We start from the raw sequence: 19,686 nt of genomic DNA on the forward strand, positions 1-19,686 counted from the left end.
AATCTTAGTGGCTGGACAGAGCCTGCATCACCCAGAGCTTCTGGTTCCGATGTCTCCTCCATTACCAGTGCCACCTGCACAATGAATAAGGTGGCGCTTGGTGACAGCAGCAGAAGTTGCAGGAGCTGAGTCCAGAGAAGATGGGAGACACTATTTTCATAATATGAGAAAATGGCAGAAAACAGTAGAAATCCCCATAATGTGACTCTATTTTGGAAATTATAACCCTCAGTGAATTAATCTCTAGGAATAGTGACTATTTTGACTCCGCCAACACTTTCCAGAAATTAGCACACAGTGGATGATGGAGAGTGAAAATTGCAAATATAACATTTTATTACCCAACACATAGTGCCCAGATTGTGCTCCAGGAGACACACACCATCAATTAAGTGGGTTCTTCTCACTATAGTATTGCCAAATACATGGAGGCTAAATGTGGTTTGGGCGCACTGCAAGGCTCAGAAGTGAGGGGGAGATCTGACTTTGGGAGAGTGGATATTGCTGGATTGGTTTATGGAAGCCATGTTGCTTTTCAAGAGTCTTTGAGCCACTAGTAATGTGGAAACCTTTGACAGATGATGGACCTGAGTGGAGACTTGTTTTTTTACTGAATGAATAGAAGTTTTTATTGATATTATTTTCGCCTACATAACATTGTTTGTTCATTCTGTCTTCCAAATATGGAATAAAAAGCAACCAAACAGTTGGACACCACGCTCTACTGGTTCATCCTATGATGTTTTCTATTAGACTGTGTACTGTCATTGTCTTGGTCAGTAATTAATTTTTTTACATAACTTGCGATTTTTACATACATTTTAAGTAGAAATTTCAAAAATAAAAAATTTGAGGATATTTTATTCAAAAATAATAATTGGTTTTCTTCTTGGCAGATGACTGTACCAGGAGATCAGAGGGACAGCTGACATCTTTAATTTTTAAATCAGATGATCTTGAGATCCCACAGGATACAATTGAAGTGAATGCCATTACTCCAGATATACCATCATCCCTTCACAGCAAAGATCTGTCATCTGATCCTATGAAACAGGCCCTGTCTTCTGATTCATTACCGACTACTAATGAAAATGAAAGTCACAAAATAAGCACTAAAAAACAAACTGCTCCTAAAGCAAAGAAGACATTTTCATGTTCAGAATATGGAAATAGTTTTCCACACAAAAAGTCTTTTCTTATACATCAAAAAATTAACACAGCGGAGAATAGATTTTCTTATTCCAAGTGCTTGAAATATTTTAACCAGAAATCAGATCTTGTTAGTTACCAGAGAACTCACACATTGGAGAAGCCATTTTCCTGTTTAGAATGTGGGAAATGTTTTAACAAGAAATGGAATCTTGTTAATCACCAAAGAACTCACACAGGGTTGAAGCCTTTTTCATGTTCAAAATGTGGGAAATGTTTTATCCGGAAAGCGCATCTTGATAGCCACCAGACAACCCACACAGGGGAGAAGCCTTTTTCATGCTCAGAATGTGGGAAACGTTGTAACCAGAAATCAGATTTGGTTAAGCACCAGAGAACTCACACAGGGGAGAAGCCTTTTTCATGTTCAGAATGTGGAAAATGTTTTGCAGATAAATCAAGCCTTACCAGACATCAGAGAACTCACACTGGAGAAAAGCCTTTTTCGTGTTCAAGCTGTGGGAAATCTTTTAACCGTAAAGAGCATCTTGATAGTCACCAGAGAACTCACACGGGATAAGTTTTCTTTTCCTGTTCAGAATATGGAAAATGTTTTGTGAAGAAATCATCTTTTCTTAGTCACCAAACAGTTCATACAGGGGAGAAGCCTTTTTCATGTTCTTAATGTGGGAAATATTTTTCACAGAAATCAGCTGTTAATAAACCTCAGAAAAGTCACACAGGGAAGAAGCCTTATTCATGTTCAGAATGTTGGAAGTCTTTTAACCGAAAATTGTATCGTCATAAAGGGGTTGTCCACTACAAGGACAACCCCTTGTCATTCCTCGTGTTTGGCCTTGTTAATATGAAAACACTCATACGCTCCTCCTATGTCGGCAATGTTCCAGCGGTATTGGGACTCAAGTTCCTAAGGCTCACATGAGGTTGTTACATCTCGCGAGCCCTGGTCCTAATCAGTGCCAGCTTCACTGTCTCTGCCTTCGGATGTATTGAACAACAACCAGAAGCCAGGGCTGCGGCTGCTGTTTGACTTCTTTTTAATGTTTGATTTGTCCGAAGTTGGGGAAAGTGACATCAGCGCAGGGCTCACATGACTTAACAAGCTCACATGAACCCTGGAAACGCAAGCGCCGACACCGCTGGAACCGCACCAGCATAAGAGGTTTGCATAATTGTTTTTAATTTAACAGAACCAAACCTGAGGAATGAGAAGGGGTTGTCCAAGTAACGGACATCCCTTTTAAACATCAAAAATATCAAAAATCCCACACAGAGAGAAGTCGTTATCATACCTAGAGTGTGAAAAATAAATTATTGGAAAATTGTATTTTGTTGACCATCAAAAATAATTCAGACGGAGAGAAACTATATATGTTATTGACAAATTGTACAAAAACATATAACAGACAGTTGTATAATCAAATGAGAAAGTGAAATTACTTTGGAACTTACTGTATTTTTTGGACTATAAGACACACTTTTAGCAAGAAAAAATCTTGCTAAAAAGTGAGTGCATCTTATAGACTGGAGGCAGCTTCCCGTGACAGAGGAGAACAATGAGACAGTGTCAGAGGCATAGCTAGGGGTTCAGCTCAGGGGGGGCGAAACATCTGAGTGGGCTCTAACCAGGTAATCGTGGGTACAACTATGGTGGTGCCCTCTGATCGTGGGTATAGAGAATCCTCAGGAGATGAACGCTCTGAAAATGAATCTCTACACCAACACTGATAGTATCACCATATGGTGACCATTTCGTGGTAGATACCAGTGCTGCAGAACATACAAATAATCACAGTACAGTTATACTGTATATAGTAACTTACAGCTGAAGTTCTTTCTGGTGGAGTCATTAATTTTCCCATCTTTTCCATCTGGCCCAGACCGACATGACGACTTCTCCAGTCAACATTCGTCTGCAGATATTACAACGAAAACACATTTCACTTCTAAGAGACGTGAATACAGCTGAGCTCAAGGAGTAGGGAGCTGGCGGCGAGTCGCTTGCTGTGCAGCCCTGGTTTAACTATATCAGAGTGCACAGTGCTCCAATATACCTAAGCATAGCGTAGCTCTGGGTGGGTGCCCCATGGTGGGCCCCACTGAGCACGGGGCCCAGGGCGGCAACACCCTCTGCCCCTTCCCGGTAGCTATGCTACTGGACAGTGTCCTTCCTGATCACTAATAGAACTGCTCTCGATCTTCCACACCACACTTATCTAACTGATGGGTGCAGAGCAGGAGAGGAAGGTACCAATCCACCTCAGCCAGTGCACAGCGCGCCCTTGAACACGATACTCCAGATGCCTGACGTCATATGCCCTGCTGGTGCTACCAGGCTACCCAATCATTGACAGCTACTTTCACCACTGCCTACTTACATACCATTCCTCTATGGCCTTATGCTCTATTCAGGATACCAGTATTACAGCCAGATTAAATGATGACTTAACCTAGTATTGCGATTTTGAAAAATACCCAGGCTCGGGTCGAAACGTTGGAAAACAGTCGCTTTACTTACCATTTTTTGTTATACCAGTCACTGTGGTGAATTGTTTTTGAAGCTCTCTGGCTGACTGTCTCTTTCTCTCTGGATGTCTCTCTCTGGCTGGCTCTCTCTGGCTAGCTGTCTCGCTCTCTCATTGGATCTCTGTCTCTGGCTCTCTCTGGCTGTCTGTCTCTCTCTCTCTCTCTGGCTGTCTGTCTCGCTCTCTCTGGCTGTCTGTCTCGCTCTGGCTGTCTGTCTCTCTCTGGCTGTCTCTCTCTCTCTGGCTGGCTGTCTCTCTCTCTGTGGCTGGCTGTCTCTCTCTCTGTGGCTGGCTGTCTCTATTATCAGGAACATACTTGTGCTTCGAGGCAGCCTGGGGGCAGGTCTTTTTTTGCTGATCTGGCCTAGAGCATAAGTTAAGACCCGCCTACAGTCCAACCCCAGAGCACGAGCATATCATTAAAAGGGGTTTCCTCAGGAACTAAAGTTAATTTTAATCAATACATCTTGGAATAATAATAATTTCCACAATTGGATGTGTTTAAATAAAATGTTCCTGTGCTGAGATAATCTTATAAATGTGCCCCTGCTGTGTACTGTGTAATGGCTGTGTCTGACCGTACAGGAACATGGTCTGATCATACTACAGCTCCTGGACTGGGGAGGACGCAAAAGAGGATACAGGTAGCACAGCAGGGGATCACAGCTCATTCTTTTTGTGAGGTAAAACATTTCCCTGCCTGTTGTCAAACAAAGTTTTACTTCAAAGAAAGAATCATTTGTGATCCTCTGCTGTAATGTCTGTATAGTCCTCACCCCCCCTCCGCCCCAGAAATGTGGTATGATCAGACTATGTTCCTGCACGGTCAGACACAGCCATTACACAGTACACAGCAGGGGCACATTTATAAGATTATCTCAGCACAGGAACATTTTATTTAAACACATCCAATTGTGGAAACGATTATTTTTCCAATATCTGTTGATATAACTAAATAATGCCACTGTTTAAAAACCCCGCTAGATGACATCCCCTCCGCACACGTGTCCCATAACGTCATCGGGCTAACAACATCAAATGTAAGTTACATATAATTCTCAAGAAACAAATAAAAAAACAATTATATCATCCATACCTATATCAATACCTGATATTTAAGAATGCAGAATCAATTTGGTTTTCTTCTTCAAGTCCCATGGACAGGACGTATCTAGCACCAGTATTGAGTATGCCTCTCTGTTAGGGAGGGCACGTCTTCCATCTCCTCCTCTAGGTAACGGGTTCATTTTCTCTAAACCATAAAATTCTAATCCTTTTACATTGCTCCCATGTTTTTGTAAAAAATGTCTCGATACATTTAATGGATTATTGTCTTCTCTGTTGTATGAATCTGTGATCTGCTCCTTACTCCTCTGTCTCATCATCTGGTCATCTGGAGTGTCGGCCATGCCACACCTGGGGAACTATTTCAATCACAACCGTGTCATTTGTCTTTTTACCTATAAATGGAGTACAGATGAGCTGGTTTTTTTGGAATTGTTATTAAGGGTCGATTGAGATTTGAGAGATGTAGAAACAAAAACCAATGGTGAGGAAACATCAAGGAATACAATATTAAGGGCAAATTCTTGTCATCCCAGACATATTACAACTAATGTTCTCATAGGCGAGATGATTCGGGCCAAAAGAAATTGTACAGAGGAGAATCAATTTATAAAAGAAAGGAGCATAATTTGCGATAGATTGCGTAAAAGGGGATATAAAAACTGGACCCTAAATAGAGCAACGATTATAGTGCAAAGTAAAAGTCGCAAAGAGTTTATTAAAAAAATGCAAATTTAGTGAACGTATAAAAAAACAGTTTTTGTCACTATTTTCAGTAGAGAATATAATCTAATAAAAACTGTCATTAGTAAGTATTTGCCAAGGATGGATGGATGTCTTTTTTCTAAAAAAAACTCACCCACTTTATCTAACACTTCAACTGTGACAGACAGAATCTAAACAGAAAAAAACAGGAAATCACATTGTATGATTTTTAAATAATGAAATTGCATTTGATTGCATGAAATAATTACTTGATCAAGTTCTGACCAGCAAGAATTATTCTGGCTCTCACAGACCTGTTAGTTTTTCTATAAGAAGCCCTCCTACTCTGCACTCATTACCTGTATTAATTGCACCTGTTTGAACTCGTTACTTGTATAAAAGACACTTGTCCACACACTCAATCAATCACACTCCAACCTCTCCACAATGGCAAAGACCAAAGAGCTGTTTAGGACACCAGGGACAAAATTGTAGTCCTGCACAAGGCTGGAATGGGCTACAGGACAATAGGTAAGATGCTTGGTGAGAAGACAACTATTGGCACAATTATTAGAGAATGGAAAAAACACAAGATGACTGTCAATCTTCCTCGATCTGGGCCTCCATGCAGGATCTCGCCTCGTGGGGTAACGATGATTTCTGGGAAAGGTCAGGTATCAGCCCAGAACTACACAGGAGGACCTGGTCAATGACCTGAAGTGAGCTGGGACCACAGTGTAAAATTTTAGCATCATGGATTAAAATCCTGCAGGGCATGCAAGGTCCCTCTGCTCACACCAGCACATATCCTGTTTGAATTTCGTCAATGACCTTCTTTATGATCCAGAGGAGGTATGAGAGAAGGTCATGTGGTCAGATGAAACCAAAATAGAACTCGCCGTACTTGGAGGAAGAAGAAGGATGAGTACAACCCCAAGAAAACCATCCCAACCATGAAGCATGGTTGAGAAAACATTATATACTGCTCAAAAAAATAGAGGGAACACTCAAATAACATATCCTAGATCTGAATGAATGAAATATTCTCATTAAATACTTTGCTCTGTACAAAGTTGAATGTGCTGACAACAAAATCACACAAAAATCATCAATGGAAATCAAATTTATTAACCAATGGAGGCCTGGATTTGGAGTCACCCCCAAAATTAAAGTGGAAAAACACACTACAGGCTGATCCAACTTTGATGTAATGTCCTTAAAACAAGTCAAAATGAGGCTCAGTATTGTGTGTGGCCTCCACATGCCTGTATGACCTCCCTACAATGCCTGGGCATGCTCCTGATGAGGTTGCGGATGGTCTCCTGTGGGATCTCCTCCAGGATGGCACATCAGTGCGAGCTGTGGCAAGAAGGTTTGCTGTGTCTGTCAGCGTAGTGTCCAGAGGCTGGAGGCGCTACCAGGAGACAGGCCAGTACACCAGGAGATGTGGACGGGGCCGTAGGAAGGCAACAACCCAGCAGCAGGACCACTACCTCCGCCTTTGTGCAAGGAGGAACAGGAGGAGCACTGCCAGAGCCCTGCAAAATGACCTCCAGCAGGCCACAAATGTGCATGTGTCTGCACAAATGGTTAGAAACCGACTCCATGAGGGTGGTATGAGGGCCCGACGTCCACAGATGGGGGTTGTGTTCACAGCCCAACACCGTGCAGGACGATTGGCATTTGCCACAGAACACCAGGACTGGCAAAGTCACCACTGGTGCCCTGTGCTCTTCACAGATGAAAGCAGGTTCACGCTGAGCACATGTGACAGACTTGACAGAGTCTGGAGACGCCATGGAGAGCAATCTGCTGCCAGAAACATCCTTCAGCATGACCGGTTTGGCAGTGGGTCAGTAATGGTGTGGGGTGGCGTTTCTTTGGAGGGCCGCACAGCCCTCCATGTGCTCGCCAGAGGTAGCCTGACTGCCATTAGGTACCGAGATGAGATCCTCAGAACCCTTGTGAGACCATATGCTGGTGCGGTTGGCCCTGGGCTCCTCCTAATGCAGGACAATGCCAGACCTCATGTGGCTGGAGTGTGTCAGCAGTCCCTGCAAGATGAAGGCATTGAAGCTATGGCATGGCCCGCCCGTTCCCCAGACCTGAATCTGATTGAACACATCTGGGACATCATGTCTCGCTCCATCCACCAACATCACGTTGCACCACAGACTGTCCAGGAGTTGGCAGATGCTTTAGTCCAGGTCTGGGAGGAGATCCCACAGGAGACCATCCGCAACCTCATCAGGAGCATGCCCAGGCATTGTAGGGAGGTCATACAGGCACGCGGAGCCCACACACTTTACTGAGCCTCATTTTGACTTGTTTTAAGGACATTACATCAAATTTGGATCAGCCTGTAGTGTGTTTTTCCACTTTAATTTTGGGGGTGACTCCAAATTCAGGCCTCCATTGGTTAATAAATTTGATTTCCATTGATGATTTTTGTGTGATTTTGTTGTCAGCACATTCAACTTTGTACAGAATAAAGTATTCAATGAGAATATTTCATTCATTCAGATCTAGGATGTGTTATTTGAGTATTCCCTTTATTTTTTGAGCAGTGTACTTTGAGGGATCTTCTCTGCAAAAGGGACAGGACAACTGCACCGTATTGAAGGGAGGATGGATGGGGTCATGTATCACAAGATTTTGGCCAACAACCTCCTTCCCTCAGTAAGAGCATTGAAGACGGCTCGTGGCTGGGTCTTCCAAGATGACAATGACCCAAAATACACAGTCAGGGCTACTAAGGAGTGGCTCCGTAAAAAAAAATGTCAAGGTCCTGGAGTGTTCTAGCCAGTCTCCAGACCTGAACCCAATAAAAAATCTTTGGAGGGAGCTGAAACTCAATGTTGCCCAGTGACAGCCCCGAAACTTGAAAGATCTGGAGATCTGTATGGAGGAGTGGGCCAAGATCCCTGCTGCATTGTGTGCAAACTTGGTCAAGAACTACAGGAAATGCCTGACCTCTATAATTGCAAACAAAGGTTTCTGTGCCAAATATTAAGTTCTGTTTTTCTAATGTATCAAATACTTATTTCATGCAAAAAATGCAATTTAATTATGTACATCATACAGTGTCATTTTCTGGATTTTATTTAGATTCTGTCTCTCACAGGTGAAGTGTACCTACGATAAAAATTACAGACCTCTCCATTCTTTGTAGGTGGGAAAACTTGCAAAATCTGCAGTGTATCAAATACTTATTTAACCCACTGTATGTAGTCCCAGTCAATGTACAGCTTATAGCAGTTTATCTTTGGAGATAGGTCCTGAGGATAGCTCATCAATATCTTGTGACTGGAATGCACTTTAACATTATTGTTTGTTATATCTCCAAAAGATTGTACATACATCTGGCAACAACAAATTCCATCTAACGACAACAGCAACAACAACTTCCATCTACCTGCAACAACAATAACTTCCATCTAACTGAAACAACAACAACTCCCATCTAACGGCAAAAACAATAACTTCCATCTAACGGCAACAACATCAACGTCCATCTAATGGCAACAACTTCCAACTAGCGACAACAACAACGTCCATCTAACGGCAACAACAACGTCAATTGTTCAGGAACAGCAACAACAACTTCCATCTAACGACAACAGTAGTTTTCATCTAAAGGCAACAACAACAATGTCCATCTAATGGCAACAACAACAATGTCCATCTAACGGCAACAACAACAATGTCCATCTAACGGCAACAACAACAATGTCCATCTAACGGCAACAACAACAATGTCCATCTAACGTTAACAACTTCCATCTAATGGCAACAACATCAACGTCCATCTAATGGCAACATCTTCCAACTAGCGACAACAACAACGTCCATCTAACGGCAACAACAACGTCAATTGTTCAGGAACAGCAACAACAACTTCCATCTAACGACAACAGCAGTTTTCATCTAACGGCAACAACAACAATGTCCATCTAACGGCAACAACAACAATGTCCATCTAACAGTAACAACTTCCATCTAATGGCAACAACTTCTTTCATATAATGGCAACAACTTTCATCTAACGGCAACAGCTTCCATTTAATAAAAAAACTACAAGAAGCAAAATGAACATAAATCCTGCTATAAATGAATAAAAAGCATAAGTGCATTTAAATAAAATAGGGTTCTTTGGAACACTGTTTTTCATCAAAAATAGCATGAAAACTATCCCACCACGACAAGGTGAACCCATTATACTCTGTCTAATATTAAAAACCTTATCATGTGTCAAAGTTGACTTCCGTGTGTGAATAAGCTCAGACAAAAGCCTGGGTCCTGAACTGTGAACATCAGCCTAGGGAAGCTTTTAATGAATTATATAGCTCTAGGAAGGGAGACCACACCCTGGCTTGCCCAGAATGCAAACAATACAAAGAAAAAACACAGAATTTGAGCTTGGTTTAAGTTGGTATACATGCAGCACAGAAACGCACACCCTGGCTTCCATCTAATGACAACTACTTTCATCTAACGGCAAGAACTTCCTCATCTAATGACAACAACAAGCAACTTCAATCTAACGGCAACAACAACTTGAATCTAATGGCAACAACTACTTCCATCTAACGGCAACAACAACATCAATCGTTCAGCAACAGCAGCAACAATTTCCATCTAACGGTAACAACTACAACTTCCATCTAATGGCAACAACTTTTTCCATCTAATGGCAACAACAACTTTCATCTAATGGCAACAACTTTCATCCAACTGCAATAGCTTCCATCTAATAAAAAAAACTACAAGAAGCAAAATGAACATAAAGCCTGCTATAAATGAATAAAAAGCAAAAGTGCATTTAAATAAAATAGGTTTTTTTTGTAACACTGTATTTCATCACAAAATAGCATGAAAGCTATCCCACCACGACAAGGTGAACCCATTCTACTCTGTCTAATATTAACCCCTTTCTGACGTATGACCTAATAGTAAGTCTTGGTGACCTGGGCCGATTGGACCAATAACGTACTATTATGTCATATGGCAATCGCGCCCGCACATAAGAGGTGAGGGACGATCTCCGCCAGGTGTTAGCTGACACCCGGTACTATGTGCAGGGAGCGGTCCCGCACCGCTCCCGGCACATTAACCCCCTCAATGCTGTGATCGCACCATTGCGGTGGCAAGGGGAGGTGATCGCAATACTCACCTCCTCCAGCGCTGTCTGCAGCGGCTTCCCAGATGTTGCCATGGCTACCCGCTGTCGTCATGACAAAATCTGGGTCACCAGACAGCAGGAAGATTGTTTGGTCATGCACAGTGCATGACCAAACTATCTTCTCCCTGTGCAGCACTGACAGCCTGTATAGCACAGGGATGGTGCTGCATTCCTGTGCTATACAGGCGATCAGAATAAAAAAAGTGAAAGTCCCAGAGTGGGACACAGAATAAAAGTCCAAAAAGTGTTAAAAAAAAAAAAATGGTAAAAATATTAAAAAAAAAAGTAAAAAAAAATAATCCACGAAAAATAAAAATATAATGTACCCATCAATAAATATTATTATGCAAAAGAAACAATAAAAGTCCACATATTTGGTATCGCCACATCCGGAACGACCTGACCTATAAAACTGTCCCACTAGTTAACCCCTTTAGTGAGCATGGTAAAAAAAAAAAAAAAAAACCGAAGCAAAAAACAATGCTTTATCATCATACCGCCAAACAAAAATTGAAATAACACGTGATCAAAAAGACGAATATAAATAAATAAAAATGGTACCGCTGAAAACAAGCCACCATACAGTTCCATCAGCCGAAAATAAAAAAGTTATAGCTCTCAAAATAAAGCTATGCTAAAAAATATTTTTTTCTATAAAATAGTTTTTATTGTGTAAAAGCGCCAAAACATAGAAAAACAATATAAATGTGGTACCGCTGTAAACGTACTGACCCGAAGAATAACGCTGCCTTATTAATTTTACCACACGCGGAACAGCATAAAGAAAATCCCATAAAAAAAATTCTGGAATTGCTGGTTTTTGTTTATTCTGCCTCCCAAAAATTGGAATAGAAAGCGATGAAAAAATGTCATGTGCCTGAAAATGGCACCAATAAAAACATAGTCATCCCGCAAAAAACAAGCCATCACATGACTGTCAGCCAAAATATGGAAAAATTATAGCTCTTAAAATATGGCGATGCAAAAACTAGATTTTGCAAAAAAATGCGTCTTTCAGTGTGTGACAGCTGTCAGTCATAAAAACCCAATATGAATCTGGTATCTCTGTAATCGCACCGACCCGAAGAATAAAGTCGTCTAATCACTTATACCGCACAAGGAACGGCGTAAAAAATAAACTCTAGGGTTAGGGTTAGGGTTGTGTTAGGGTTAGGGTTGGGCTAGGGATTTTTTTCAAAAGTAAAAAAAAAAAGATGACGATATGGCGACTAGTATTGAGCGCAAGTGCTCACTACTTGAGTTTGCATTGGGTGCTCAGGAATGCACTGAGTATCGCGGCTGCTCAAGTGACATGCTCGAGTCTTTGCACCATATGCTTTGTGGCCCAAAAAAACTTGCGGGGATTGCATGCCATGCCCGAGCGATCCCCGCATGTTTTTTTTTGGATGTCTAATAACCATGAAACATTGCGAGCGGGGACTCAAGCATGTCACTCGAGCACACGCGATACATGGTGCATACCCGTGTACCTGATGCAAACTCAAGTAGCGAGCACTTGCGCTCAAGACGAATGACAACTTATTCCATATGATGACCTAATGTTATCAATTTCTGTGTCGTACCTCTACATTCAAAATGTTCACTATACCCCTTGATAAAATCCTTGAGGGGTGTAGTTTCCAAAATGGGGTCACTTGTGATGGGGTTTCCACTGTTTAGGCACATCAGGGGCTCTCCAAACGCGACATGGCGTCTGCTCTCAATTCCAGCCAATTTTGCGTTCAAAAAGTCACACAGTGCTCCTTCCCTTCTGAACTCTGCCGTGTGCCCAAACACTGTATTTTCCCCACATATGGGATATTGGCATACTCAGGAGAAATTGCACAACAGTTTTTGGGGTCCATTTTCTCCCCTTACCCTTGTGAAAATAAAAAAATTGGGGCTAAATCATTATTTTTTGTGGAAAAAGTTAGATTTTTTATTTTCACGGCTCCATGTTATAAACTTCTGCAAAGCACTTGGGGGTTCAAGGTGCTCACCACACATCTAGATAAGTTCCCTGAGGGGTCTAATTTCCAAAATGTCACTTGTGGGGGGTTTCCACTGTTTAGGCACATCAGGGGCCCTCCAAATGCAACATAGCGTTCGCTAATTATTCAAGCAAATTTGACGTTCAAAAGTCAAATGGCGCTCCTTCTCTTCCGAGCCCTGCCGTGTGCCAAAACAGTGGTTTTCCCCCAACATATGGGGTATTGGCGTGATCAGGGGAAATTACACAACAAATTTTGGGGTCCATTTTTTCCTGTTACCCCTGCAAAAATAAAAAAATTGGGTCTAAAGTAACATTTTTGTGAAAAAAGTTAAATGTTAATTTTTTTCTTCCACATTCCATAAATTCTTGTGAAGCACCTGAAGGGTTAATAAACTTCTTGAATGTGGTTTTGAGCACCTTGAGGAGTGCAGTTTTTAGAATGGTGTCACTTTTGGCTATTTTCTGTCATAAAGACCCCTCAAAATGACTTCAAATGTGACATGGTCCCCAAAAAAATGGTTTTGTTAATTTTGTTGGAAAAATTAGAAATCGCTGGTCATCTTTTAACCCTTATATAGCTTCCTAATAAAAAAAAAAATTGGTTCCAAAATTGTGCCGATGTAAAGTAGACATGTGGGAAATGTTATTTATTAACTAGTTTTCAAAATTTTTGCCAAATTTCCATTTTTTTCACAAATAACCGCAAGTGATATCGAAGAAATTTTACCACAATCATGAAGTACAATATGTCATGAAAAAACAATCTCAGAATCAGCGGGATCCGTTGAAGCGTTCCAGAGTAATTACCTCATAAAGTGACAGTGGTTAGAATTGTAAAAATTGGCCCGGTCATTAACATGCAAACCACCCTCGGGGGTAAAGGGGTTAAAAACCTTACCATGTGTCAAAGTTGACTTCAGTTGGGGAATAAGTGCAGACAAAGGACTGGGTCCTGTACTGTGGACACCAGCCTAGAGAATCTTTTAATGTATTATCTAGCTCTAGGAAGGGAGGCCATAGAATCATAGAATGGTAGAGTTGGAGGGGACCTCCTGGGTCATCTGGTCCAACCCCCTGCTCAAAGCAGGATTCACTAAATCATCTCAGACAGATATCTGTCCAGCCTCTGTTTGAAGACGTCCATTGAAGGGGAACTCACTCTCGTGGCCACCTGTTCCACTCATTTATCACCCTCACTGTCAAAAAGTTTTTTCTAATATCTAATCTGTGTCTCCTCCCATTCAGTTTCATCCCATTGCTTCTTGTCTTTCCTTGTGCAAATGAGAACAAAGATGATCCTTCTACAATGTGACAGCCCTTGAGATATTTGTAGACAGCTATTAAGTCTCCTCTCAGTCTTCTTTTTTTAAGCTAAACATTCCCAAATCCTGTAACTGTTCCTCATAGGACATGGTTTGCAGATCGATCACCATATCGATCGCTCTTCTCTGAACTTGCTCCGGTTTGTCGATGTCTTTTTTAAAATGTGGTGCCCAAAACTGTACACAGTATTCCAGATGAGGTCTGACCAAAGAGGAGTAAAGTCCGATAATGACTTCACGTGATCTAGACTGTATGCTTTGTTAATAGGCCACACCCTGGCTTTCCCAGAATGCAAAAAATACAAAGAAAAAACACAGAAGAGCTTGGTTTAAGTTGGTATACATGCAGCACAGAAACAGATACCCTGGCTTGCATCTAATGATAACTACTTTCAGAAGATCACAAGCAGTTTTTGCTAAAATATTATATCAATTGTCGATCTGCAAATGTGGTCTATGCGTTGATTTGTCCTTGTCCCCTGGTGTATGTAGGCCAAACCTCACAAGAGTTACGGAAAAGGATACAGCAACACTTTTCCAATATTGCCCTGGCAGAGGTTGATCTTGAATCAGGGAAGACTCTTTCCACAATGGCCATGCAGTTTTTGCTGAAACATCGTTGCAGATTGAAGGGGGACGACTGTGGTAAGGTCTCTTCCAATATCCGTGGGGTGGATGTGGCTCCGACCCTGCTTTGGCTCAAATCCCGCTGGATCTACAAAGTTAATTGTGTTTTCCCTATGGGCATTAATGAAAATCTTTTGTTTACAGGTTTTTATGGGAAATAGTTTTTTGCTTTTCCTTTCCATATCAGTACTGATATAAATCCGGTGAGAGTGTCCGGCGGACACTTTATCCAATTTACTCTCTTCCTTCATCTTCTTGATATGACAAGTGTGCTTGTTTTTTTACACAGTTTTGTTCTTGTTTTTTGCGATGTGTCTTATACTGTGATGATGAGTATATACAGGATATATATATATTTGTTTTTCATACTGTGCGATAATTATTATGGTCTTCAATATTTTGTATAGGTTCTTTGTATATTTTTTTGTCATCTTTTCCCTGATCCCATTTTTTCTTGTAGATTTATTAATTTAATTGTCTATCACCTCTGTATTCTATATAACATATTGTGCGTTCCTTGACCATTTTTCCTTGTCTCCCACCTCCTCTCTGTGCAAGTTCCCCTTTTTATTATACTTACCACTTGTGTCCTGTCACCGGCTATGTGGCCTATGCAGCTGTATATTGCTTCCGTTGCTGCGTTCCATGGTGATCGCACGCCGTGACTGCTCATCTTCTACAGGCCGCGTCAGTTCGGTCATGGGTTTCAATTGCGCTTGTCATTTCCGACGGTGCGTATCAGGGTGACCCGCATACCGTGGATGACATGTGCTATTTCACCCCCATACACAGCTCGCAATGATTATGGGTATAGCTTGTACTACTGGGCCATGTTATTGGGCAACCATTATTTTATTTTATTTTATTTTTTTTAAACAATGTGTTTATTGAATTTTGCACAAAAATCAGAACATACAATCTATAGAGCTAACAGATGCCCAAAACTGTGCCCCAACCTCTGGGCCCACAAAATGCACAAAATGAACAGCACAAAAACAAAACAAAAAGAAAATACATATACATAAAAGAAAACAAAATAAAAAAGAATGGATTAATTACATTAAATTCCCCATATATTAGATGATTGTGAGAAATAATTTATATCCGTAAGTGCTGTGAATGTCGCATGGCTCATATTTTGCTCTATTGCAAGATCGGAGGTGCAAGGTAGGGAGAGGGGCCCAGAATCGTCCCGCGCGTCACCCAAACTCAGAACGGCGCACAAAATTTCCCGCTTCCTCAACGTTCCCCATGTATAGACAATGGGCTGTTTAACCAAGGTTCCCATATTTTATCAGTTTTCTTCTTTGCCTTGAGTGTGTGTACCAGAGCCCTTTCATATTGACAGCTCATGTTGAGTCTGGTCACTATCTCCCCAACCGTAGGGATGCCTACTCCTTTCCATTTAGCCGCGATAGCTGATCTAACTGCGATCAGAATATGTGACAAAATTCCTCTAATTTCCCAGGGGACATCTATTAATCCTATATGAAGTATTCCCATACTAAGTGTTATCTCCAGGTGAGTCCCCAGTACATCCCATATCAAACTATCCAATGCCCCCCATAGTGATTGAAGTTTTGGACAAAACCACCACATGTGGCCCAACGAGCCTTCCCCATTGCATCCTCTCCAACATAAAGATAATGATTCAGACCCGAAGTGTAACATCTGTGCCGGGTAGTAGTACCATCTCATGTGCGTCTTTATAAGCTGCTCTAGGTGGTTTAAACACGACGAAACTCGCTGGACCTCATCCAAACCATCCCGCCAGTCCTGAGGGTCCGTAGAAATTCTTAGATCCCGTTCCCAACGAGTCATATACGTCAATTTATTGTCCAGATCTGGGTCGTTTAGAGCCCTATAAAGTATAGAAACCCCCTTAGAACCAGTCTTAGAGTGGAGAAAATAACCCATAGCTCTTTTATCCTTAGGTAGAATAAAAAAGGGGGATGTCTGTGTAGAGTGGAGTAAATGCCTTATTTGCAAATACTGGTAAAACAAGGGCCGTAGGTCCGGGAATCTCATAACTAGTTTATCAAAAGGAATTATTACATTGTCCTCCAACAGGACTGATAGCAATTGAACTCCAGCTGACACCAAACGTTGAAGGTTAATATATGGAATATGATATTCTAGAGCTCGTAAAGAGATCTCAGTCCTGGGGAGTAACAGCAGTTTGGATGCCAAATTCCTCCAACAATGCATAGTAGCCGCCGATGTTGGTAACACGGCGACCATAGTGCTTCGCTTCACTACTTCTGTCTCCAATATCAATCTGGTAGAATGGTTTCGGGCAAGTAAGGACTCTATTTGCAACCATTTGTGGCTGCTGTCCATGTTCCACCAGTCCCTGATTCCCGTCAAGACCGCCGCTCTATAGTAGGCCATGAGATTGGGCATGCCCATTCCTCCCATGTCATATGGATAATACAGAAGTCTACCAGACACCCTCGGTCTCCTATTGTCCCAAACGTGATTATTAGCCAGTCTATTCATTTTAAAAATATTTATCCTGGCTATCCACGATGCAACAACGTTTTGTAATACCGCCAGCTACTCCCGCACCGTATTTATCAGTCTAGTAAAATTTACTTCCACCAATTGTTTTGAAAGGGTTAAGGTGATACCAAAATACGTCATTCCTTCCTGCGCCCACTGAAAAGGGTATGCCCCTTCCAGTCTTTGCCTAAGTGACAACGGAACAAGAATCGGCAGGACAACAGTCTTAGCTGCATTCAGTTTATAATACGAGATGTTTGTAAACGTTTTGAGATCGGACATAATGGCAGAGAAGGACCTGTCCAGATCAGTGCACGGGATAACCACATCGTCTGCATATAGACCGATTTTGTGGGAGGACCCCCCCACCGAGATGCCCAAAATCTCTGAGTTATTTCTAATCTTTTCAGCCAAGGGCTCCATACATAAAGCAAATATGACTGGAGATAAAGGTCAGCCCTGCCGTGTCCCATTTGTTATGGGGAAGGATTCAGAGAGGATACTAGACGTCAAAACCTTAGCGGAAGGAGTAGAGTACAATGCGTTAATCGCAGACAGAATAGGTCCTTTTAGTCCAAATTTAAGCAAAACACTTTTAAGGTATCCCCAGTGCACCCTATCAAACGCTTTCTCAGCATCTAGCGACAGGAGTGGACTGGGGAGGCCGCTCAACTCTGCCACTTTGATCAGATCCAACATCCTCCTCGTACCATCTTTAGCTTCCCTACCAGCTACAAAGCCAACTTGATCCGAGGATATCAGGGAAGGAACGACACGATTTAGTCTAACAGCCAAGAGCTTGGTAAAGATCTTTACAACACTATTCAAAAGTGCTATTGGTCTAAAATTACCTGGAGAATAAGGGGTCTTTCCAGGCTTAGGCAATGTGACGATCGTAGCCTCCAAATTAGGTACTGCTACCTTTCCCGAGTCTCTCCAGGTATTATATAACCTGATAAGGTATGGGGTAAGAATTTTTTGGAAACCACGATAGTACTCATTAGCCATGCCGTCTGGGCCAGGGGTCTTGTGACATTTGGATGAATCAATAACATCTTTCAGTTCTACTTCTGTGAAGGGGGCATTCAATATTTGTAACTGTTCCCGGGAAACCTTCGGGAGCTTCAAATCACTCAAATATTGATCAATATCTGACTGTTGTGGCTGTGGGGTATCAACATCATCTTTTAGGTTATATAAAGATTTATAGTATGCAGTAAAGACTGCAGCTATGTCCTTCGGACTTCTGGCTATCAACCCTTTCGAGTCCCGTAGATGATCTATTCTGGATTTTGCAGCCCTTTTCTTGACCCGCCTGGCCAAAATGGCTCCCGGCCTATCTCCCATGGCGTAGTGACTAAGTTGGAACTTGCGGAGGTTATATTCATATACTGCCAGCAGATCAGAGCGCAGTTTAAATTTGAGCTGATATATGGCTTCAGTGGTAGCCGGAGAGGGGGAGGTTTTATTTAATATTTCTAGCTTTTTCAACTCAGTCAGGAGGTCATTCCTGTGTTGCTCCCTCTTTCTTTTCAATTGTGACGCTTGTTGTAAGAAGACTCCCCGTATCACCGCTTTGTGCGCTGTCCATAAAGTCTCGTCGGAAACTGTGCCATTGTCGTTTAATTCAAAATAAGATATCAATTCTGCTGTTGCTTTTGTCATTATAGAGTCATTCAATAATAGAGAGGTGTTTAGTTGCCAGTGTGGTGTTGGGTTGAATTGGTGCGCAAGATGTACACATAGGTAGATCGGTGCATGGTCAGACCACGTAATCGTTCCAACCTCCACAGATATACATCTATTGAGAGCTCTATTGTCTACTAGGAATAAGTCAATCCTACTATATGACCCATGTCGGAGAGAATGAAAAGTATAGTCCCTTTCACTGGCATGAGTGTATCTCCAAAAATCGTGCAGACCAAATTCATGGACCAACTTGCCCAATTCTCTCTGAGGGCGACCCGATCTAGATGAGCAGTCTAAAGTACCATCCATTGGCATGTTAAAATCCCCGCATACAATAACCTCCCCTTGTTTAAGTGTTGAAATGGTAGAGGACTTTTCGCACAAATGGGAGCTGGGCAGAATTTGGGGCGTATAGTGCTGAAATCGTATGAGGGGTCCCATCCAATGTACACACCAACACCAAGTATCTACCCATGGGGTCTGCACACATCTGAATGTTCTGGAAGGCCACCGAATTTTTTATCATAATACAGATTCCTGCTGTCTTAGTCTGGGCATTTGCAAAGAATATATGGGGGAATTGTGCCTGATGCAATCTATGATTATCTGCTGCCAATAAATGCGTCTCCTGCAGACACACAATGTCTGCCTTCGATTTCCTCACCTCCCTCCACAACATAGAGCGTTTGGCAGGTGAATTTAACCCTTTCACATTCAACGAGAGAAATTGTATACATTCAACGAGAGAAATTGTATACTCATAATTACACATAAAGGAGGAAATGGTTATGAGCCGCATACAAAAATTTTCTCCCCCCCCCCCTGCCCCACCCCAACCCCTCCCCCCCCCCCACACCACCCCTTATGAGCCATTCACTGAAAAAAGCACATATGTCCTTAGAACGA

At 41.9% G+C, this 19,686-nt stretch overlaps 1 protein-coding gene across 1 annotated transcript in view; it reads left to right on the forward strand.

The window, feature by feature from the left end:
* The window catches only part of LOC141191652 (uncharacterized), a 68,275-nt gene extending 64,114 nt beyond the window's left edge, over positions 1-4,161 (forward strand). The window contains exon 6 of the mRNA XM_073661593.1: positions 1,329-4,161. Within this exon, the coding sequence (XP_073517694.1) occupies positions 1,329-1,729 (401 nt within the window). The 3' untranslated portion in view covers positions 1,730-4,161. The remainder of the gene's footprint in view (positions 1-1,328) is intronic.
* The last annotated feature ends 15,525 nt before the right edge of the window (positions 4,162-19,686 follow it).

This window comes from Phyllobates terribilis, unplaced genomic scaffold (genome assembly GCF_046119375.1).
Source record: "Phyllobates terribilis strain yellow unplaced genomic scaffold, ASM4611937v1 Scaffold_49__1_contigs__length_9717188, whole genome shotgun sequence".
In the NCBI taxonomy this organism is placed as follows: domain Eukaryota; kingdom Metazoa; phylum Chordata; class Amphibia; order Anura; family Dendrobatidae; genus Phyllobates; species Phyllobates terribilis.